Source organism: Triturus cristatus, chromosome 3_2 (assembly GCF_964204655.1).
Source record: "Triturus cristatus chromosome 3_2, aTriCri1.1, whole genome shotgun sequence".
In the NCBI taxonomy this organism is placed as follows: domain Eukaryota; kingdom Metazoa; phylum Chordata; class Amphibia; order Caudata; family Salamandridae; genus Triturus; species Triturus cristatus.
The window spans coordinates 906032599-906057137 of NC_140584.1; the positions used below are offsets into that span (position 1 = coordinate 906032599).

Below are 24539 nucleotides of genomic sequence, written 5' to 3' on the forward strand. Positions count from 1 at the left end.
CAAGGCTGCCCTCGCTGATGTGTGTGCTGATCGTCAAGCGATTGACATAAAGGCCTGAGGCGCCCAAAGTGAGCATGAAAAGCAAGCATGGCTGAGCACCAAAAGTAAGCCATAGTACAGGTCCAAGGAACACAAGGCAATATCTCCACAGAAAAAAAATGTCTTACAGATGGGGACTGTTGTTTCCACACAAAAGTAAATGTCCCGCCGTTGGACAGATATCTATTGGCTGTGGTAAACCAAACCATTTTGTGATGACTTGCAAGGCAAAGAGAAAAGTAAGTGCATCAAAGCATGAAGACAAAATGGCACACCGAACGCTACCTCAGCGCTCTCACAAGGCCAAGCGGTCACACCAGTTGAGGCAAATAGACATCAAATGAAGTTGATCACTGTCTAAATCATCGACAATGAGTTCCTGAGTATCAGTTTCCAGTGAAGGTGTCATTGACAATTGTGCAACGTCGATGTTTACTTTAAAAAGGCATGCACATTTGGGACTAGTTGAATGTGGAAAAAAATCCAAAGTGAAGAAAAATCAAAATGGAAAAGCACCACAAACATTCAAACATTGTCCGAAGATCATTCTAAAGATAAACAGGTGTTTGATACCATTCATGTTCATGATTGATAGCGGTGTGTCGATAAATATCATGCCTGAAGAGATGTATCAAGAATTATCTCCATTACCACAACTTACGAAGTCAAAGACTAAAATATACACACGGGTTACCTCAACACCCTTAAAGAGTCAAGGTTCATTTGTAGCCACAATGAAACATAAGAGAACTGTGGTACAAGTGCATACTCATGTACTTCAAGGAACAGCTTCAAGTACCTGTTTGCTGAGTTTCAACAATGCTGCTGAGATGGGACTGATATCAGTGAACTACAATATGAATGCTCAACATGAAATTGTAAATCAATTCCCCTCATTATTTCCTGGGTTAGGAAAACTCAAAACAATGAAAGAAAAGTGACACATAAATGACGATGTTTGTCCTGTTTGCTCAAAGACACAGGCGAGTTGCGTTTCTCTTGCAAGAAGCTGTCGAAAAGGAATTTAATTTGTTGCTTAAAAATGACATAATTGAAGGCTTCTCTGGTCCCACACCATTGGTTTCCCCCATTGTAAAACTGCTTAAAAGAGACAGTGAAGGAGCTGTTAGCATATGCGTTGATATGTGTCAGGCAACCGAGGCAATTAAGCAAGAGAGACATCCTGGTCCGCACACTGCTGATATGATAACTCAATTGAATGGAGCAAATTTCTTCTCTCGCTCGACGTGAATAAAGGATATCACCAATTGAGTGAAGACAAATCTAGGTACATTACAACCTTTTCTACGCATATTGGTTTGTTTTGCTATAAGCGACTGAGTTTTGGTATATCCTCTGTTGCCGAACATTTACAAGACGTCACTCGATGTATTATACAGCCTGTAGTAAACGCATTCAACTACAGTGATGACATATTGATTTTCAGAGTTACATAGAAAAAGCATGAGAAAGCTCTCATGCAAGCATGTCGTTTGCTGAATGATGCAGGTATAACTCTAAATGTTGACAAATGTAAATTCCACAAGAAAAGCTTGAAATTCTTGGATATGTCTTTTCTGATGGGTGTATGAAACCTGATCCAGCTAAAGTACAAGTGCAGTCTACTGCAAATTCCCTACAAGACGTTTCTATGTTATGATCATTTCTTGGAATGGCCAGTTACTGTTCTAGATACATATGAAGCTTTGCTACGGTCAGTGCACTGTTAAGAGAACCAATGAAAAAGAATGTGTCTTTTTATTGGTCACGAGAATGTGAGAAGAACTTTCAAAGGATCAAGCAAGCTATTGGGAGTGCCACTGAAAAGGCCTACTTTGATCCCAAATTTCACACAGAAGTTGTACTTGACGCTAGCCCTGTAGTGTTAGGTGCAATCCTTGCGCAGCACAACGGACAGCCTAATGCCCGTAGACATATTGTGGCATAAGCCAAAAAAGCCTATCACTAATGGAACATGCTTACTTGCAGCCTGAAAAGAAAGTTTGTCAGTGGTATGGGCTTGCGAATATTTCCATGTGTTTTTGTACAGAAAGTACTTCAAAGTAGTGACTGATCATCAAGCACTGTTGACGATATTCAGCAATCCCAAAGCCAACATTTCTCCTAGAATTGAACGTTGGGGTTTAAGGTTACAAAAATACAACTATACGATTCTTCATCGTCCAGGGGAAGATCATAATCCTGCTGGTTATTTTTCAAGAGTGCTATTACAATGCCCTTGTACCTCACCTAAAACAGCGGAGACTTGCATCACTTTTATTGTGAAATCGAGAACACCAGCTGCCATGTCTTTAGAACAAATTGTCACTGCCATGGGCCAAGATAGGGAGATGTTGAAGCTGAAAGACATTATTGCTCATCAATCGTGGAACCAGCCCTCTAAACCTCTCAATAATGCCTGATAGTATGCGAAATTAAAAAATGCAAGAGATGAACTTTCAGAGACTCAATGCCTCACACTGCAAGGTACACAAAATGTGATTCCAGGGAGTCTCCAACAACAAGTAATTGACGTTACGCATGTTGGACCTCGAGGAATAGTTGCCACTAAGAGAGCTCTCCGTGATCGAGTCTGGTTTCTGTGTCTCGATGAAAGGGTGAAAAAAGAGTTGAAGACTTGCCACATATGCAACTGTCTTTCATCTCAAGTTATTCAGTAACCTTTGAACATGTCAGAATTGCCACATCATGCTTGGGAGAAAATTGTTATTGATTTATTTCTCTGGTCCTCTTGAGAATGGACACCATCTTCTAGTTATTGTTGACGAATACTCCAGTTTTCCATTGGTAGAAGACCTTTCATCCACTACACATGAAAACGTTATTGAAAAGTTAGATGGCATCTTTGTGACATGGGGTGTGCCTACAATATTAAAATCTTACAACGGCCCACCTTTTAATAGTCGAGAATTCAAAGACTTTCTAATTCACCGCAATATAAATAATCAAAAAAGCACTTCTCTTAGGCCACAGGTCAATGGTCTGGTAGAACGGTTCATGAGTACTCTGAAGAAAGCTGGTCAGCGTGCTGCACTGGAGAAGCTCGACCTCAAAGTTGTTTTTTACACTACTCTTCTAGTCACCCCTCACTCAACAACAGGGGAAAGCCCTGCAACTCTTATGTTTGGATGACCACACTGCCCCAATGGACCATCCTCAGATCCAAGAATGAGTAAGATATCCATGCTATGGACTTTGGTCGCAAACAGAATATGAAAATATATGCAGACAGATGACGTCATGTAAAAGATGTCACCTTTACAAGAGGAGATCGAGTGTTTCTCATACAACACGGAAGAAAGACAGTCTGATACTCCTTTTGAGACTAACCCTTTACCATCACTAACATCAAAGGACACATGGTTATGGCACAGAGCCCTGGGAAGTCCCTTACAAGAGGTTCCTCTCACTTTCGACATGTAGTCCATCACTCACCAAACATCAATGTCAGTGTAGAGATTGGGTCCCAACAGATGGTTGATGACTGTGTCTGCTGATAATTACACCTCACCTATGCAGATCACTGACACTTTGACTGCCAGATCCAGGTTTCCAGTGATCCGATCATGAGTGTGATTCAGGTGCCAAAATGCTTAATTGCCGAACTGTAATTGCCTGTATTTCTATGAGTATCTATGTAGTTATTCTTGTATTTATTTTGTATATTTATTTATTTACTTATGTAACTATTTTTAAAAGTTATAACTTTTAATTTAACAAAGCGGGAGTTGTGGTGTCTTGTAAATAAAAGAACGCTGGAACTCATTTCATTCCCACTGCACACCGTAGGCCTGTGAAGTAAGCGTTGGAAAGATGAGTTGAAGGTGGGCTTAGAATGTTGACTTACACACAGCAGAAAAAAGACATGTAAAAACTACTCTACCGTGTGGTGCAGTTATTAACGAGTACCTGGGCTGGCAGAACACTACAACTGGCGTTAGCAAATTGTGAATGATTGCTGAACTGACCACTTTATGAAGAGTACAGATCCAAAATCACTCTATGCAAGTATTATATATGAATGTTCAAGTTTGAAATGACTGAAGCTGGCTCTAGGCCTGCCCTAAAAAAGAGAATGGGGTTGATTTTTTCTTAGAATTTACAAATAAGGATGGCATTGGAGGAGCCCCAATAAAGGCAAGCGAAGGTGCCAAGAAATAATTTTTAAAAAGGGAAGTACAAATCTATGACTATCTGATTTCTAAAATAATTGAAAAGCTTTCCAACCCCTTCTCTTTCCGACTTGTGGAACTGCAGCTTTATGAAACAATGTCAATGGTTTTGCAGCTGACTTGTAAGGAACACCTAGTAGCAATTAACGGAACTGAGGCTTCATGTAAGAATTTCAGTACTTTTGCAATGTACTGTTATGTCAAAGATATTTTTAAGAGATGTTAGGCTCAACAAAATAATGTGCGCAGAGTCACTGTCTAACATTGAAATGGATTGTGTCAGATGCAAGGAGACAGCAAGCTCTGAAGTAAATGTGCTACATACAGTAGGAGTTCTAGAAAGTTTTCCTTTTGTAATGAATAAAGTAGGGTAAAATCAAGTCTATTCCATACTAGGAATGGAACAACAGCCAAACTGGTGCACCCAACTATACATATTATACTTAGGGGCCCATTACGATGGCGGACGGACAAAGTCCGCCCACCACCATAATGGTGAACGGGACTAACCCCCAGAGGTGTGGCGGTCCCACTGTGCCCATTAGGATGCGGCCGCCACCCTGGCGGTCGCATCCCGCACATTTAACATTGTGGCGGGCGGTGCTGTAAGCAGCACCCACCACAATGTTGAATGTGCATTGGCCACCTTGTGCATAACAATGGTATCCCCCAAATGGCATCTCCGCCATGGACAAGCATTCCGCCAGGCATACTGATATGGATGGCGGTGTCTTCCAGACAACGCCACAATATAAGGCCTGAGTTCCGCCCGGCAGGCAATCGGAATGATTGCCTGCCAGCGGAAATGCGGCGGACGGTCTTTTCGTCCGCCGCTGTCACCCCCATGGTAATATGGTGGGGGTAAATGGAGGGCGGGCAGGGAAAGATGTCGGGCGGATCGCCACTGCCGGTCGGGCGGTGGCGATCCGCCCGACATCATAAGGGACCCCTTAGTTTGTGCACTTGTTAGCTACAGGTTTCAATGTGAATCAATTGGTGGTCAGTCTATCTCAGGTCAATGTGACCTTGCATTCTACTGGGCATCTACATAGACCCATTACTTCTTATGTCTCAGTGCTTGAGGGAAGATTGATCTATTCGGAGGGCAACTGCTCTATCTACCACCATCCACATTATGTTATGATATACTGTGCAGAAAACATCTCAACAAGATTCAGAGAATGCCCCTTGGTTCTTGAGTTTTCTACCTTTAGCACTAATGCTAGTTCTGAAATCTAATTTGTTCTATGTGCACTTCATAAAGTAGCGTTGGTGGATGTGGCAGCATATGGACACACTCTTATAGCATTGGGTGAAGTACTGTAATAGTTTTCTATCACTATATCAATTTTTTTTACCATCCTGTAATATCTCCAGAATATTACTTACCACTATATCTTCATGGTAAGTGGCTGTAGCGGAGCTAGATTTATTATTCTTAACTCCACATCTATTTATCTTTACAAAATATACCTAAATCGATATACTGTTCTTGACTCAACATCCACTTATCTTGACAATAGATATTACGAATGCAAGGTGACATGGAGTAAGAAGAGTAAATCTACACTTCCCTTTATGTACTTAACATACTCTGCATACCTTGACATACAACCACTCTAGTATTATGAGAATGATAATGATGTAAATTTATGAGTCGTAAAGTTTGCGACAGGCAACTATTGATCATCAAAGAAAATCAGCAACAAAGAATACAGAGGATGTTAAATAATGTTGATAGCTGTAGAACTGGTATTGCACTTAAAATAGTAGCCAATGACAAAGAATAAAATAATGACAATTGTGTACACCTCACCCTCGCAGTGACATTTGTGCTTTGCCTAAAATCACTTAATAGTTGGTCGTAAACTGTTAGATAGTTAACCATTGCCCATGCAGTGAGAGCCAGAACACTCTGAACCTAAAACACGGTCCTAAAGAGTTCCCACATGCAATAATAAACTGCAATCTGACTGGAAACAGACAATTTTCTCTAAATGCACTGATTTGATAAGTTGTGCTGAGTTTTTGTCCCCAGGACTACAATTGTAGGAAAAAAAGGTCAGTGCGTGATCACAGAATGACATTTACCTGCGATATAAGAGTATCACATGCTGATGCAAGGCCTGTTCCCACAGAAATGCCTGTGATGTTTATAACCTATAAAAAAAAATCCACACATTAACAAAAAAGTAAGAGCAAAACATCACACCATGTCTCCTATTTATAAGTGCATCAAGAATGTGAACAGTGAGAGAAACATTTTTTTTTAAGTGGGTCTTTATTGATTTTACAGTGTATTGACAGAGGAAAAGGCTGAACACAGGCACAAGGAATGTAAAATAAACACCATTAACATACAATGGAAAAAACAAAGCTTAAGGATAATTTATAGTTTTAAATACCAACTGGTATATGGCTACTTATAATAATTTGTAAGAGGTGGATAAATTGTAAATGAAAGTTATAATAATAACTTTCGAATTTTTAAAGTTTGTGCAGTTTAAACTTGGTTTGTATAGAGAAAAAGGGTTTTTCTAACTATATGAATTCTTTCTATACAAACCCAACTTAAAATACACATACATTAAAAATTGTAGTTCTATCTTCAATTTATAATTTATTTGTCACAAGACAGAGCATGGTTAAGTGGCGAGTTATAGTTAGTGTTTGTGGTTAGCGAGCTGAAAAGAGTGTGTAACAAGGACGCTATATATTATAATTTGAACATGGTGGATGAATTGTAAATGAAAGTTAGAACTATAAGTTTCACATTTTTAAAGTTAATGTAGTTTAAACTTGGTTTGTATAGGTAAAATGCCCAGGGCCTTGACACCTTCGTGTATAGTGCGCTTTACAAATACTATCCTATCCTATCGAAAAATACGTTTTCCTAACTATCACTAAGCTTTAACCTTTTTTTTTTCATTGAATTTCAATGTTTTTTTATTTTTTTTTAATAAAAAGTCCAGTGTCGCAAGTGGAGAGTTGTTATGTGGAGTGCTGTACAGTACAGTAGAGGAACGTGTTGTAAAGTCTGTTGTCATAGATTGAAGTATTGTAGATTGGAATTGAGTAGAGTGTAAAAGCACATCGTACAGTGCAGTAAAGTGTTGAATAGTGTAGTGGCATTGTGTCTCATATAGTGGAGTCAAGTATCATAGACTGAAGCAGCGAGTTGTACAGTGGAAAGGCATGTCAAACAGTAAAGTAGGGTGATCTAGACTTACGCAGAGTGGAGTAGAGTTTTAGAGTGAAGTAGGGTGAAGTAAAGTGTCACTCTATGCCGGCGTCACACAGAAACTCCTCAGGAAACTACAGAACATTCAAAACGCCGCAGCCAGACTGGTCTTAAACATCCCCCACCGCAGCCACATCACGAACACCTTCGAGAACTACACTGGCTGCCAGCCAACAAAAAAATCACCTTCAAGCTCCTCACACATGCATACAAAGCCCTCCACGACACAGGACCAGCACATCGTAACCACTTACCCACCAGACACCTTTGCTCCGCCCAACTGGCCCTGGCCACCGTCCCACAGATCCACAATCCCGAGCCGGAGGAGGATCTTTCTCCTACCTTTTCGCCAAGACCTGAAACACCCTGCCTCTCCACCTCTGGCAATCACCGTCGCTAACCCAATTCAGGAAGGATCTCAAGACCTGGCTCTTTGACTAAACCCCTGCGCCCAAACAGATCAGCAGTCTTCCTTCACCCCTCAGTGCCTTGACGCGTGAGTAGCCACGCTATATAAACCCCTGATTGATTGATAGAGTGGAGTATCATCAAGTGGAGTGTAATGGAGTACAGTGGAGGAGAGGGTTGTGCATATAGTGGAGTGGGGTATTGTAGAGAGAAGTTGAGTGGCATGCCCTTAAGTGTCATACAGTGTAGTACAGTGACCTAGCGTGGATGGGCATAGAGTGGAGTGGACTGTCATAGAGTAGCACAGAGTGTAGTACAGTGTTGTAGAGTGGAGTTGCATAAAGTGGAGGAGAGTGGCGGACAGTGGAGCAGCATAGAGCTGAGTAAGGTACAGTGGTGTAGAGTGGGATAAAGTGTAGTAGAGTTCTGTTATGTGAATTTGTAAAGCGTGGCTAATCATGCATGAGGGTATCAAGCTGATGAGTAGAGCAGACCTGAGGGAGGAGGCGGAGATAACACCTGTTTCATCTGGAAGAGCCATGTCTTGAAGTTCCATCGAACTTCATATGTGAGGGGGAGGTTCTGATGTGTTGCGGGAGGTCGTACCAGGTCTTGGCTGTGTCATCAGTATAATTATTTTTTTGCATTTTAATCAAACAAAACACAACACAGTGGGGGATCGCAGGTGCTTGAGTAACAACAGTGCACATTACAATAGAGTGACCAGATATATAGGGTCTGCTGACCTTCCGGAGACTTCTCAAGACCTGGCTGTTTGATCAGTAGCTGCTTCACCTCCCAACCCAGCACCTTGAGACCCTCACGGGTGAGTAGCACACTCTATAAATGTTCTGATTGATTGATTGATTGACAGATCAAAGGTAGTAAACAGAAGCTGCAGTAGGGCCTCAGAGGACAGAACCCACATACGGTGGCAGTGCCTCAAATCAACTCGCTATCCCAGAAATCCGGTGCCCCACATATGGGACCAATTGGTTCCACAACCGAAAGGTAAAATTGGGGGAATAGAGCAGCCAGCTAAAGAAGGGGAAGGGGGACAATAAAAGCAATCCAATTCAATGTGAAATCTTGCGCGAGCCCCCTTATGCCACTCAGCTTCCCCCCCCCCCCCCTCCAGCCCACACAAATCAAACAAGCATTGGCATAGCCAATAGGTCTCGCTTTCTGGACCTTCTGTGTTTAGCCTGAATTTTTGGCTATGTTGTAGAGCATTGTGGCTGCTGTGCATCATGTTGAAAAGTTATAATAAAGAGTGTTAAGCTTTTTTGTTACCTTTATACAAGCAAGACGACATTATATACAACTGAACAACCTGATTAAAAAAAGATTTCATCATTAAAAATGTCTTCTATTTTTTTAGTAGTTGCACTTGGCACTGAGTGTTATTATGTGGAGTGCTTTTATGTTGCATGTCGTAGAGTGTAATTATGTGGTGTGTAACTATGTCGCACTGAGTGGTATTTTGTGGAGTGTATCTATGTTGCCTTTACAGTTTAATTATGTGGTGTGTAATAATGTGACACAGTGTTATTATGTGGAGTATATTTATGTTGCATTGAATAGAGTGTAAGTATGTGATGTCTAATAATGTTGTAATGAGTAGTATTATGTTGTGTGTATTTATGTTGCATTGAGTAGAGTGTAAATATCTGGTGTGTAATTATGTGGCATTGAGTGGTAATATATGGATTGCATTTATGTTGCATTGAGTAGAGTTTAATTATGTGGTGTGTAATTATGTTTCACTGATTGGTATTATGTGGTGTGTCTTTATGCTGCATTGAGTAGAGTGTAATTATGCGGCCTGTAATTATGTGGTACTGACTGGTATGTGTGGTATATTTATGTTGCACTGAGTATAGTGCAAGTATGTGGTGTATAATTAAGTGGCACAGTGTAATTGTGTGGATTGTATTTATGTTGCATTGAGTAGAGTGTAAATATGTTTTATGTAATTATGTTGCAATGAGTGGTATATGGGGTGTGTTTATGTTGCATTGATTAGAGTGTAATTATGTGGGATGTAATTAGGTGGTACTGAGTGCTATTATGTGGAGTGTATTTATGTTGCATTCTGTAGATTGTAATTATGTGGTGTGTAATTATGTGGCACAGCGTTAATATGTAGAGTGTATTTCTGTTGCATGTAATAGAGTGTAATTATGTGGTGTGTAATTATCTGGCACTGAGTGTTATTATGTGGAGCATATTTATGTTGCATTGAGTAGATTGTAATTATGTGTTTTGTATTTATGTGGCACAGCGTAATTATGTGGAGTGTATTTATGTTGCATTGAATAAAGTTTAATAGTGTGGTGTGTAATTATGTGCACTGAGTTGTATTATGTGGAGTGTATTTATGTTGCATTGAGTAGAGTCTAATTATGTGCCTTCTAATTATGTTGTACTGAGTGGTATGTGTGGTATATTTATGTTGCATTGAGTAGAGTGTAATTATGTGGCATGTAATTATGTGGCACTGTGTGGTATTATGTGGATTGTATTTATGTTGCATTGAGTAGAGTGTAATCATGTGTCTTGTATCCCAGCGGCTCCTCCCCCCCGGCTCCTTACTTATGACGCCCCCAGAGCGACCGCGCAGCGGGAGCACCGATTGAGTGCCGAAGGTGCGCCAAAGGTAAGCCCGTCTGCGCCCGTCCGCGTCTGGACCGCGCCCAGTGCCAGGACCCCTGGCCCCCGCAGTCACCCGCCCACCCGCCGGACCTACGACGCCACCGAACTCAACGCACTCCACGCCGGCCGAGTCCTGAGCTGCTACCAAGCCACCCCGGGACGCACCCACGGACCCTTCTGCTGTAACGCCTGCAAATTCACCTGCATCCAGACCTGCACTACACCAGCACCAACCAAGACCAAGACGAGCAACAGCAACAGCCACCTGAAGTGCATCCTGCTCAACACCCGCTCCGTCCACCGACACGCCATCGAACTCTGGAACCTGCTCGACACCGCAGCCCCAGACGTCGCCTTCCTCACGGAAACCTGGATGAACGCCTCCTCAGCGCCCGACATCGCCATCGCCATCCCAGACGGCTACAAGATCATCCGAAGGGACCGCATCAACCAGACCGGAGGAGGCATCGCCATCATCCACAGGAACACCATCCGTATCACGACCAACACCGACGACACCCTCACACCCACCGAGCACCTGCACTTCCAGATCCACATCAACCCCAAGACCACCCTCAGAGGCACCCTCATCTACAGACCCCCAGGACCACGCACACAATTCAGCGAAGACATCGCCGAGTTCATCAGCCCGCACGCCCTCGCCTCCGCTGACTACCTCCTCCTCGGGGACCTCAACTTCCACCTGGAGAACAACAACGACCGCAACACCACCACCCTGCTGGACAATCTCGCAAACCTCGGACTCAAGCAACTGGTGACCACCCCCACCCACTACGCGGGACACACACTCGACGCCATCTTCTCATCCAGCAAGGACATCTCCTTCAGCCACGCCACAGGACTCCACTGGACGGACCACAGCTGCGTCCACTTCAGCTTCAGAAGGACCACGATCCACCACCACCGGCAACAGGTTGCACGCCGCAGCTGGAACAAGATCACAGCCGACCAGCTCGCAACCTCCCTGAGCAAGAACCCACCCACGAGCGCAACGAACCCCAGCCAAGCGGCCACCAACCTCACAAAGTGGATCAGCAACTGCGCAGACGACCTCGCCCCTCTGAGGACCCCGCCTAGCAGACCCGGCAGCAAGAAAGCCCCATGGTTCACCGACGAACTCAAGAGCTCCAAGAAGAACTGCCGAGCCCTCGAGAGAGACTGGCGCAGAGACCCAACACCTGACAACATGACGGCCCTGAAGCTCGCCACCCGAAAACACCACCAACTGATCCACGCCACCAAGAAGACAGCATTCAAGGAACGACTAGACAACAACGCACACAACAGCAAGGAACTCTTCAACATCGTTAAAGAACTCTCCAACCCCAACGCCTGAAACAACGACATCACCCCTTCGCAAGACCTCTGTAACTCCCTCGCCTCCTACTTCCACAACAAGATCGCGGACATACACAACAGCTTCAGCACTCTACCGTCGCACGCCACGTCCGAACCACTGCCCCCAACCACCACCATCCGCGCCTGGACCCCGATCAGCTCCGAAGACACCGTCCGCACGATGAACACCATCCACTCCGGGTCTCCGACCGACCCCTGCCCCCACCATGTCTTCAACAAGGCCGACGCTGTCATCGCACCCCACCTGCGAGACATCATCAACACCTCCTTCGACACCGCTACCTTCCCGGAGAGCTGGAAGCACGCCGAACTCAGCGCTCTCCTAAAGAAGCCATCAGTCGACCCCACCGACCTCAAGAACTACCGCCCCATCTCGCTGCTCCCGTTTCCAGCAAAAGTCATCGAGAAGACCGTCAACAAGCAGCTGTCCGCCTTCCTCGAGACGAATGGATCCCTCGACCTCTCGCAGTCTGGCTTCCGAGCCAACCACAGCACCGAGACCGCCCTGATCGCAGACACCGATGACATCCGAACCCTGCTCGACAACGGAGAAACAGCGGCCCTCATCCTCCTAGACCTCTCCGCAGCCTTCGACACGGTCTGCCACCGTACCCTAGTGCAGCGCCTCAACAACGTCAGAATCCAGGAGAAGGCACTGGAGTGGATCATCTCCTTCCTCACCGGAAGGACACAGAGAGTCCGCCTCGCACCGTTCAGATCAGAAGCCACCGAAGTCATCTGCGTCGTTCCTCAAGGCTCCTCGCTTAGCCCAACCCTCTTCAACGTCTACATGAGCCCCCTCGCAGCCATCGCACGCCAGCACAACCTCAACATCATCTCCTATGCCGACGACACCCAGCTGATCCTCTCCCTCACCAACGACCCAGACACCGCCAGAGCCAACCTACACGAAGGGATGAAAGAGGTAGCCGAATGGATGAAGAACAGCCGCCTGAAACTGAACTCGGACAAGACGGAAGTCCTCATCCTGGGTTCCTCACCCTCCGCCTGGGACGACTCCTGGTGGCCCCCCGCCCTAGGCAACGCACCCAAACCAACAGACCATGCTCGCAACCTGGGCTTCATCCTGGACGCCTCCCTCTCCATGACCAGACAAGTCAACGCCGTCTCCTCGGCGTGCTTCAACATCCTGCGCATGCTACGTAAGATCTTCCGGTGGATCCCCACCGAGACCAGGAAAACGGTCACCCAGGCCATCGTCACCAGCCGTCTGGACTACGGCAACTCCCTCTACGCCGGAACCACCGCCAAACTCCAGAAGAGACTCCAGCGGATCCAGAACGCCTCTGCACGTCTCATCCTGGACATCCCCCGCCGCAACCTCATCTCCGGACACCTGAGAGACCTGCACTGGCTCCCGGTCAACAAGAGAATCACCTTCCGTCTCCTCACCCACGCACACAAAGCCCTACACAACCAAGGCCCAGGATACCTCAACAGCCGCCTCAACTTCTACGCTCCCAAACGCCAGCTTCGATCGACCAGCCACGCCCTCGCCGCCGTCCCCCGCATCCGAAGAGCCACCACAGGAGGAAGGTCCTTCTCCTACCTCGCCGCCAAGACCTGGAACTCCCTCCCGACCCACCTCCGCCTTACCCAGAACCACCTCGCCTTCAGGAAGCAGCTCAAGACCTGGCTGTTCGAGGAGTAGCGGACCCCCTCCCCTAGCGCCTTGAGACCCTCCGGGTGAGTAGTGCGCTATACAAATCCTTTGATTGATTGATTGATTGATGTGGAACTGAGTGGAATGTGTGGTATATTTATGTTGCACTGAGTATAGTGTAATTATGTGGCGTGTAACTATGTCACACTGAGTGGTCTTATGTGGAGTGTATTTATGTTGCAATGAGTAGACTGTAATTATGTGGCGTGTATTTATGTGGCACAGTGTTATTATGTGGAGTGTATTTATGTTGCATTAAGTAGAGTGTAATAATTTGGTGTGTAATTATGTTGCAGTGAGTGGTATTATATGGAGTCTATTTATGTTGCATTGAGTAAAGTGTAATTACGTGGTGTATAATTATGTGGCAATGAGTGGTATTATGTGGAGTGTACATTGAATATAGGTGGTAGGTTAAAGACAACCTTTATTGAAAACTATCCTAGTGGTAGCTATGGAGAGCATCCTTCGGATTAATTTTTGAATGAATGTAAAGCAGCTTGTTTTACCAGTATATAATTTTGTGAATGACCAAATTAAAGGAGTACCACACCATGTATTTATTAAAAACATGTATTTATTTTAAACATACCCTACTAGTCTCTTTATGAGGCTATAGGTTAAATAACATACGTTTCACTTAATAGTACACAGTAAAATTGCATAATATACATTAAGTCCTAGAGGTGTACTAAACTATATATTAAAAAAGTGGTATAAGACCCATGACACAACTAAATATAAGGCATAGAGCCTATAAAAGTGTTGAAGCCATAGTTATTGAGTTTGATTAATTTTTTGAGATATATTTCCATATGCATTAAGTAGGTGTAACGTATATTCTTCTGCAAATACATTTATTGGAGGTATTCCGTTGAAAAATGTAGTCTGCATTTGTTTGAAACGCTGTGGCACCGGTACAAACAAAGCCCCGGAATAACTGTGTGAGCGCTGGCAGGAGCGCTAAGTTAGGCCACACACATAGTGAAGGTAAGGGGCTAGCGGCACTGCACACTTCCCTCCTACACACAGTGCAGGCAGGCCCATCACTACTGCACACTTTGCACAGTTAGGCTGAAAGGGCACACATGCGTTTGTTTTCGCCTGGCTCCAATGGATACCTGGACATGTAACAAACCCGGCATTATCACCACCTCCTCTGTGCGACAAGGAGGCACGGCCGCGTGGGTCTGTGTTATTTCGCAATGCGTGCCGTGTCCCTGGGGTCCGGAGGGTGTAGGGCACCGTGGCAAGTGATGATACAGGCGAGGCCTCTCCCTTCATCGCGTGTGGCTGCAGGCGAGGGAAAGGCAGCAGCATATGAATCAAAACACAAAACTGCCATTTGTGAAAGTACCTGCCCCAGGCCCAGTAACATACCAAGTGTACTTTCTTTGGCACAACACCACGATTTCCTGCTTGTGTCCGCTGTGTTTCTAGGGCACATTTGGACATACGTTCACGGTCTGTAATTGTATAAGTCATCCTTTTTGCTGCATTGACTGCTCCTGACGACTTCAACACGTTCTACATTATAAACAGTTGCGTTATTTGTAGATTTATCTAAAAAGTAATTTCTAAAACGCCCTTAACTCAAAATGTTTACCAACTCTCTGCAGCCCTCGGAGTTGGATCATGTGCCTGAAAAGTGCCGGCCATTTTCTGTGTGCCGGTCGATATTTTTTTTTATCCGAGCATTTACAAATGTAAATCCGTGCATGCATGTTTTTAAAATCCATGCCACCAAACAGTGTTGGGCTCCTCTGGAGAGCTATAATGAAATTATCCCAAACCGAGCATCCCTCAGTGCTGACCCAGGAGAAGGGTCACCCAGTGCAGAGAACACAAAAACGTCAAGTAGGTACCGATGGATGTGTAGGTAGGTGTAGGTGCGAACATGTAGGTAGGTGTAGGTACCAATGAATGCAGGTACCAATTAATGTGCAGGTAGGCGAGCAGTACCGTTCCCACAAAGCAGAGCTCACTCGAACAAATTTTAAAGTCATGTACATCGGAATCATGCCCTGTCTTTTCTGATGGTGGCTGCGCTGGTCAGAAAGCCTGTCACAATCACATGCCTTGGCGACATAGAGGAGGTAAATAAAGCCATGTGACTGACGCTCTTTATTTCGGTCAGCCTACTTTGTTGTGCCACTGTGCAGATTTGGTGATCACAAATCCTGCCCGTGCCAGTCAGCGGGCGGCTGGTACATGTGGCTGCTGGGGAGGGAAAGGCAAAGACAGTTGATCCTGTGAATTGTTGCGTCCTTTCATCCACTTTAATATGTAAATGTAGGTGGCGCCAGTTTGTATTGAAGGAATCGCTCTGCAGGATATCGCAACCTGTGTTTAAGTAAGATAAGGTATGCTGTTTGAGGGGATGGAGGGGGGGGGGTGTTGACAGTAAGGCTAAAGCAAAATTGAAGGTTTGGGGTTATATTTCTGAGGTTGAAATGCTATGTTATAAATATTCCTGTAATACATTTTGTTATCGTTTTTTCACCTCAACACATAAAGCGCTTTGTTAACGTTGTTTCAGCTCAACACACTAAGCGCTTTGTTAACGTTGTTTCAGCTCAACACATAAAGCGCTTTGTTAACGTTGTTTCAGCTCAACACAAGGTGCTTTGTTAACGTAAAGCGCGTTAACGTTTTTGCCTGCCTACAATTCTTAAGCAAAGAACTGTTAAAGCTGAACACAGTTCTGGTTTATTCCACCGGCATTAAAGAAAAATATAAAGAGCTTTGTTAACGTAAAGCGCTTTGTTAACGTTGTTGTCTGCCTGCAATTCTTAAGCAAAGAACTGTTAAAGCTGAACACAGTTCTGGTTTATTTCACCACCATTAAAAACTGCACGCATTCCAAATCGTAATCGATTTTCGAACTCAGGACATTGATTGACAACACATAAAGATATTCCCCTTCTTACAACCCCTCAGCCCTCTCTGACGTCGCTCTCTTTTCAGCCATTTTGCGCTTCTGCTCCGTGTGACAGACTGTGTCTGTATGTGCACCTTCATGTCTTTGATGGATAGAAGTGTCAGGTATGTCCTTTAAGGTCGAGTGAGGTGCTATACGAAAAATGTATTAAACCGTGCGAGAAATAATGTGGCAACTGGCACGCACAGACAACAAAGAATATCATGGCTAGCCAAATACATGGTACAGCGGGGTTGCCTCTCCTTGTATCTGCACCTTACACTGACACTATCAGGATACTAGTTTGGTTGATCCTGTGAATTGTTGCGTCCTTTCATCCATTCAAAAACTTTCAAGGGGTTATGACCTACTTCTAGCAGAACAAGACTGGTCACCAAAATTTGTCAGGGAGTGCCCACATGGCGAAGACATCATTATGCCAGCCTTCTCCAACCATGTTCCTATAAATTTAAAATATATTTATGCCAGGAAATGGACAGTTGGCCTGGCTTATTATACAAAAATCATGTAGGATGGGATGAGAACTCACCTCACCATAAAATCCAATTTAAATGTCAACCTACTGCACAAAGACAGTATCCAATTAAGCAAGAAGCTAAAAAACTGATCAGGGAGATCTTAGATCAACTTGAATACCAAGGGGTGATTGAAACATGCACCTCATCAATGAACAACCCTTTGTTTCCTGTTTCCATACCAGACAACACATATCGTCTAGTTTTGGATTACAGACACCTGAACACTTGTTCTAAAACTTTTGCAGTACTAAATGCACACAGTACAGCACTAATGAATAACACTGTGCATAAAAAATATAAAACCACATTGGATATTTCAAATGGTTTCTTTTGTCAAAACATAGCACCTGAAAGTAGGTGCTTGACAGCTTTCTCAATAATGGGGACCCGGCGTCACTTTTGTCGACTCCCACGGGTTCAAGAATAGCCCAGGGTTATTCTCAGCAAGAGTAACAGAGTTACTACAAATTTATGATGACGAGGCATTGTCATATGTCGATGATATCTATCTGACAGACGATGACCTGGATAGGCACTTGAACAGGGTAAATACCATTATACTGGGCTTTGCCTCTGAGGGCTACAAATTCAATGAAAAAAAATCAGGAATTGCCCATCTCAATGTCCTATTACTAGGATATGAGCTTTCAAGTGAAAGCAAAAGCCTGGCAGCTAACTTTTTAGAAAAGTGTGCGCTGCTCCAACCTCCATAAACGCTGAAAAACTTACAGTCGATTCCAGGTTTCCTGAATTTTGGAAGAACTTACATTCTAAATTACGCAGAAAGGGTTAAACCCGAATCTACGAATTAATCAAACCTGATTTCAAAAACAAAGATTAGACACAGGAACACACAGATATCCTGCGTTCGCTTCAAGCTAACATGTTAGCAACCAATCATTTACAAACATGCGTAAATGCACGCAATTTAGTGATCCGAATAATTTCGGGTCAATGCTGATTGACCTACTTAACTGTTAATAAAGGTGAAAAAGTACCAATTGCATACAAATCACATTTGTATACACAAGCGGAAATGCGCTTCACTTCGACAGAAAACATTCTGACAGCAGTTCAAACCGCTGTAGCAAAAGAAAGAGCTCTAGCTCAGGGGAAACACATTATTGTTGTGACTCCGTTTCCAGTCTTAGAGGCGGTTACAAAAGCAAGCATTCCAAATGCAAAAGCTCTACATCCAAGATGGATACAATGGGTTAATTCTCTTGCTGCAACAGATGTTGAATATGTTTTTGATCCTAATTTAAAAACACAAGCATTCCTGCAATACGAACATGAATGTCCTCTGCCTATTGAGATTCTCCCTCTTGACCAGTATGAATTTATAATTTATACTGCCGGATCAGCACAACCCGCTACGGAAATTAAGCGAGCTTACAGTGCAGCATGCGCGATCGTTAAAGGTCGTATGCGTAATGGTAAATTCCGACTGATGATCACTAAAACACAATCTCTAGGAGATTGTACAGCTCAGCGAGCTGAACTACAAGCATTCAAATTGGCACTTGAAAATACGGATCGCGAATTCCCCACAATTATAGTGTGCGATTCTTTTTACTGTGTACAATCATATAATGAATAGTTACAGAATTGCCTTCAAAATGGTTTCAAAGATGCAAAAGGTGGCACAATCAAGCATAAAACGCATGGGAACAGGTAGTTCAGTTGCGAAATGGACTAAAAAACACTCATGTGATACACACGCTGAGTCATCAACGTGATGGCGTTCACGTTGCAGGGAATTAATTGGCTGACGAAGCCGCAAAGGGGGCTGTGCAAACGGCTTCCGTAGCTGCGATCACTGGTTCAAAAATGAAAATTGACAGTGAGATATTATTGGCTGTCAATGCTTCAAGCAAAGGCAGTGGTGCAGCGTTACCTAAAAAATGTCCACTCAAATACTCGTATATAATTGATGCGAACAACGTTCTGTTTGCTCGAATCCCAGGAGTAGGGTAATTCCAAACATGGAATGTAGAGCAGCTTTGATTTATGAAACACATCTGGGAGAGGGTCTGTCACATCAGGGGATCTCTAAAACCATATACGTACTGGTGGCCAGGAATGAATACACTGATTCACATCTTCATCAATAACTGCATAGACTGCAATAGAGATCGCAGTGCAGAACGCCACCAGACTTCAGGCTGCGAAGTAGCCTGCCCAGTACAGACACCATTGTTAGACAGCATTAGACTATCTACGCACAGGCGTCCTCTAGTACAAATGCAATCCCATAAACACTAATTCAAGGTTCCTATGGATGTGGCCTCAGGGCTCGGCTGACGCTCGAACTGTTATAAAAGATTTGCGAGTCTTTATCGGCACATACGCAATAGGCACACTACACTCTGACAAGGGCCCTGCATTTAGCTCTAAGGCTTACAAAGAAGCCATGGCCAGTTTTGGCGTTGCATTGCGGTACTCCTCTCCATTCCTTCCTGAGGGAAATTCTGTTGTGGAAAGGAAAACCAGGACATAAAGCGGTCTATAACAGCTAGGGTATTAAGTTTGGGTGATGGGTGGGTCAAAGATCTTTATGGGGTCCAACGCTCATTAAACAATTTGCCAAGAAGTTCTCTGGGGGGGTCACTCCATATGAGGTCCTATTTGGGACAAGAATGTGGTTTCCTGATCTCGAATGTATAGGCAAAGTGGTGGAAAATAAACCATTTGATATCAAAGTTTGTTTGGCTGTTTTACAGGACTTAAATGAACTAAGATCAAAACAAAGCAATGTGTTCCTGAAACAAATCACCACTGGGGATAATCCAGCCATCCCAGCAAGGCCTGTCTGGATCCCAAAACTTGAGGATCTAGTCAGAGAGAAGATCGCGGACAAGAAGGAATTTGGGCCTTCTTACAGACAGCCGATACCTGTCCTAGCAATCCACGGATCAAGAACAGTACTTCTGCCGCCCCTTGCTGGTAAAAAGGAGAAAAGATTTGTGTCCTTCGACCTCATCAAACCACACTATGTGGCCAATACTAAACAGTAGGCATTGTGGACTCTGACCAAGTAGCAGATGCACTCCTCTAGCTACTATCCAAGAGGTTCAAACTGAAAGACTCATCACCATTGAGAATCCAACAGTATGAAATGAAGGACTAAGCAACAATGCTATGGAACCTCTTGAAACCCAAATTACAGTTCATCCTGAATCACCTGTCTACACCAACGTAGCAAGTAATCAACTGGTTCCAACGATTTCAACGAATCCTGATGCAATTTCAACCATTGACTGAACTGCCTCTGGCTATTTCATTAACTTTGATATGTTTTCTAAGGATTCCCAGCGAACCTGAAATGACGCCAGCCAAAAGAACTTTCAAAGAACAAGCACAAGAATTCTTTCATCACGTGAAAAAGACTTATCTGGTTTCACCGTGGATTGAACTATGGATTATTTCTGGAATATTTTCTTTCTGCTTTGGCTAGCCTTAGTAATGACTCTGAGCATGCTGATAGATGGAAGATACATTCACTTGGACACAGAAAGTAAAAATGTGAACTTACTTTCGAAACCACACAAATCATCCCATCGTGAAGCAAGAGACTTGTCAGCAGTGAACATCACAGCCGTTCCTAAACAAGATGGTATAGTTTGGGACAAAACGGATTATGATATATTCGGTCCGTCGGAACTTTTGAAGATTCCACACTTATTTAAGATATCATTAAGTGACTTTATTATCTCTAGTACCTATTCTGATGATTGGGACTTTGAGACTGTTAATAACATGATGTCTGATCTAGAAAGGTCTGCTGCATTCTCTAACCATGAATACTTAGAGGGTTCAACTGACTATGACCAGCTTTTTTGTTATAACCATTATGGTCATCATTTCTTGCATAAATATGCAACACCTAGAAATGTATTTATGTATAACCAATGGGAACGTTATCCTACACCACCAAGGGGTAGTTCAAAAACGTTTGAAATGAAGTTTCCATATTTTTCAGGGTACAATATATCCAATCCAGAAACATTTACTTTAAAAATGTGAACAAAACAGGAATGAAAAATATGTTAACTAATACAAAACAGATTTATTCTGCAGCCTTTATTGCCCAACTTCCTAGACAGGGTTTTCAGTTTTGGAAAAACGATTGACACAAAAACTGTCTGGGGTACAAAAGATTGGCAAGTACAGGGGATAGCAGCTTTGTTTAGAGCCTGCATCATCCCACAGCAGATAATGTTTTTGAATGACACTGTCCAACAAACGTCTTGCCTTGGGTTAGCCAAGATCAATGACATGAACACACCGTCCATACCTGCACCTGCAAGTAATAGCACTACACAGGTGGTGGTGGACGTACATACTATCTTACAAAACAACAGATCAGATTCCGAATGGAAAAAATGGTTCCTCTGGCCCACAGACACAAACATCTGTCAAGAAAGATTCCTGGACAAGACACAAGGTTTAACAATCAATAGGCCAGACCCACGCTAAGTTCAAAGACAGCATCCAGGGGTAGTAACAACATACAGTGTAGGAAAACTATGCCTTGACTGGCTACAGACATCTACACTAGAGGATGTGAAACGACACTTATCTTTACTTAAGACGCAGACCTTCGGGAATTCTTCCTAGGTCCAAGAAAACCGCATCAAAAACGTTTCATATATGCCAGCATCTATGCTGCTGATAATAAAATATGGAAGATTACCCAAGCAGACGCTGAAGAAAGAATACGAGAAATTGATTGTATTAATTTAGAGAAATCTCTCGCTGTGGTCCACAATGGGTTAACGACTCATTCATCCAGGATATATTCATTGGGCAACATTGTATCCTCTGCTATAGACATTGTGGAACAAGATTTGGTCCTGCTGTGTCATAGCCAGTCTCAATTACCTTCTATTCTGTTATTAGGCTGGATGCTACAAAACTTGCATGCAGGCTATGTGCCATGGCGTTTCGTCAACACGTCTTCTCTGTTTTCTGATTACAATCTCACTGATAAACAGATCGAACTGGCACAAAGGGGAGCAAAGTATACAGTGCTGAGCATTGAAAAACTGGAAAAATTGCCATTTACGGTAGCAGAAAAACCAGCTACAGAATGGAACATACATGGCAAAATAACTCTGCCTGTTGCAACTTTCCATTTTCAGTATTGCCTTAGACAAATGGCAGTAGGCAAATATGAAAGGTTGGGTAAAGAATACATCAGGACATCCTGGGATTTACCTTACACACATAGATGTTGGAGTGGGGGGCATGAAGTGTTTCTTAGCGGTACACACTGTGAAAATGCACTAAGCGGTTCACTCATTTGTCGGGATATTAGTTTACACAGGGCCTGTAGCGGTTCCACTGCAAATTTATCCTGCCATCTGCTAGGTTCACCAGCCGCTGTGATTAATCCAACGTTTGGACAACTTTCAAATGGGAGTTTCCTCATGTTGAATGATCAGAGCTGTTGTGGCATGTTTCCAGGTATCCCATATCTAGTAACGGTTACTTCCAGGGTCATTTGCTGTATGCAAGTCTTGTTCCCCCAAATAGACACAGTCAGGGAGTCGCCTTTGTGGCCTTCACTGAACATCTCTTCTATACGAATTGATACTTTAAGCAGAATCAAGCCATTCTTTTACAACAAACCGTGCCTTTGACCTCGGCCAAAGAAACCTATGATCTACAAGTCGCAAGGACTTCAGCTGAGATACAAGCTCTGTTAAAGACAAATTGCCCTACACATTTCACAGAAATGTTGGGACGTATCTTAAACATGTCTGATACGAGCGGTATTGTGCATGTATTTAAGACCATATGTTTGGGACTGTTAACACCTTTTCAAGCAGTCCTTGGAATCATTCCAAATTTCATGCACTCGGTGTTTGGAGGTCTGCCGCTAATTCTAGCACTCATTGCAGGAATCCTGTTTTTATTCCTACTGCTACGCTATAACAAGCCAATCCACCAGCGTCACTCCCAGCACCTTGGAGAATGATCTCCTAGAAAGTAAGTGTTACCTCGTCTACGAGAACTAAATACCACATGGTTTTTGTCGTTCAGACCAATCTGGCAAGATTGCATCTTACCTGTTCTACGCTGCCTGCTTTGCGGTGAAGAATGCATGCTAGACATCTGTCTAACACTCCCATCAGTAATGCCAACGGATATCGATACTCTGCTGGACCGGATAACGGCCCATGCTCTGTGTTGTCCCCAGAGGCTACCGATCCTGATGACGGCATTCATTGAGATCTCACAGACGCAACATGCTACTGCTGAGGTACGAGATGGATTAACAGGCACACAGGTAACATCGGCAACGAACACTGCTACTGACGATGCTTCACATTTATGTGCAGTTAGTCTTATAAATGAGGTAATCGCTCTATCACCGACAACAGTAGACACATTTTTATCTACAGGATTAGAGGATTTCATGTTTTTTCCAGCATCTTCAAATAGCTTTTGATTTAGTTCACAGTGTACCATGTAATCTATGAATTCAGCCTTCAATTTTTTTATTTTTTTTTTTAAACAAAAGACTACATTTGGAACTTTCCTGCGGTCACCTTTTTGTGAATATTGATTTTTTCTTTTTTGGCTACAGACTCTGCTTACAGTAGAACTATTCTTCGAGAACAGACTTCTTTGAAATACTTCCAGGGACACATTGTCACCTTTCTTCGCATATATGTGATCAGGACAAGAAATGGCTCTGAAATGTTTTCCTTTCTGTACAATTAGACCATTTCATTGCATATGTGTATATGTTTCGGTTCATTCACTTAGCATTCACTGTAAATATATGCTTGGAATGAAACATTGCTTTCATATGTACAGCACCTTTGCATTTCATGTCTAGCACAGTTTTGTAACGAACAACTTCTTCTAGTATGCTTTTACAAATGTTTTTAATGAACATGTGGTACTCAATTTTATGTGTTTAGCATGTTTAGCATTTAGTAGTATCGATTATTCGTCAATGGAGTGGGTATTGTGTTTCGATTTAGATACCCGTACGTAGGTTTCCATGAATCATGTCCTTATATAGGCACAATTCGCATTGCCCTTATTTAGGCATAGAATCCCAGTCCTTATTTAGGCATCTGCCATGCTATCCACATACAGGCATGGTCACCTACATCCGTCCATCCCATGTCACAAAGAGTTCTTAGAAACCAGACCCTTAAGTCATCGGGACTTTCCCTAGCTAGGATTATTAATTTCTCCAAGAACTCATCTATTATGTATGAACTGCTATTCCTTAGGGGTTCATCCATGACGTCTTCCTCTGCCCGACTTTACGTCAATGCTAGCATTCCTAAGCACCTTCCAGGTATAAATATGCCTTCCCTTGGCAAACTACGGCACGGCTCGGCACGACTTGACTGCACTTTTCGCCACGGCAATTTCGGAAGCAACCATATCCCAGTCTGACGCACTGACCAGACGCTGTCATCCATGCTCGCAGAGAATCCATCTTCCAGTGTTC

The 24539-nt window shown here is 43.5% G+C and overlaps 1 protein-coding gene across 2 annotated transcripts in view; it reads right to left on the reverse strand.

Moving 5' to 3' along the window:
- Nucleotides 1-24539, reverse strand: part of LOC146858427 (multidrug and toxin extrusion protein 1-like) — a 742800-nt gene that overhangs the window by 333416 nt on the left and 384845 nt on the right. For both annotated transcript variants that reach the window (XM_085649349.1, XM_085649350.1), the window contains one exon: nt 6324-6392. In XM_085649349.1, coding sequence (XP_085505475.1) covers nt 6324-6392 — 69 coding nt within the window. The remainder of the gene's footprint in view (nt 1-6323; nt 6393-24539) is intronic.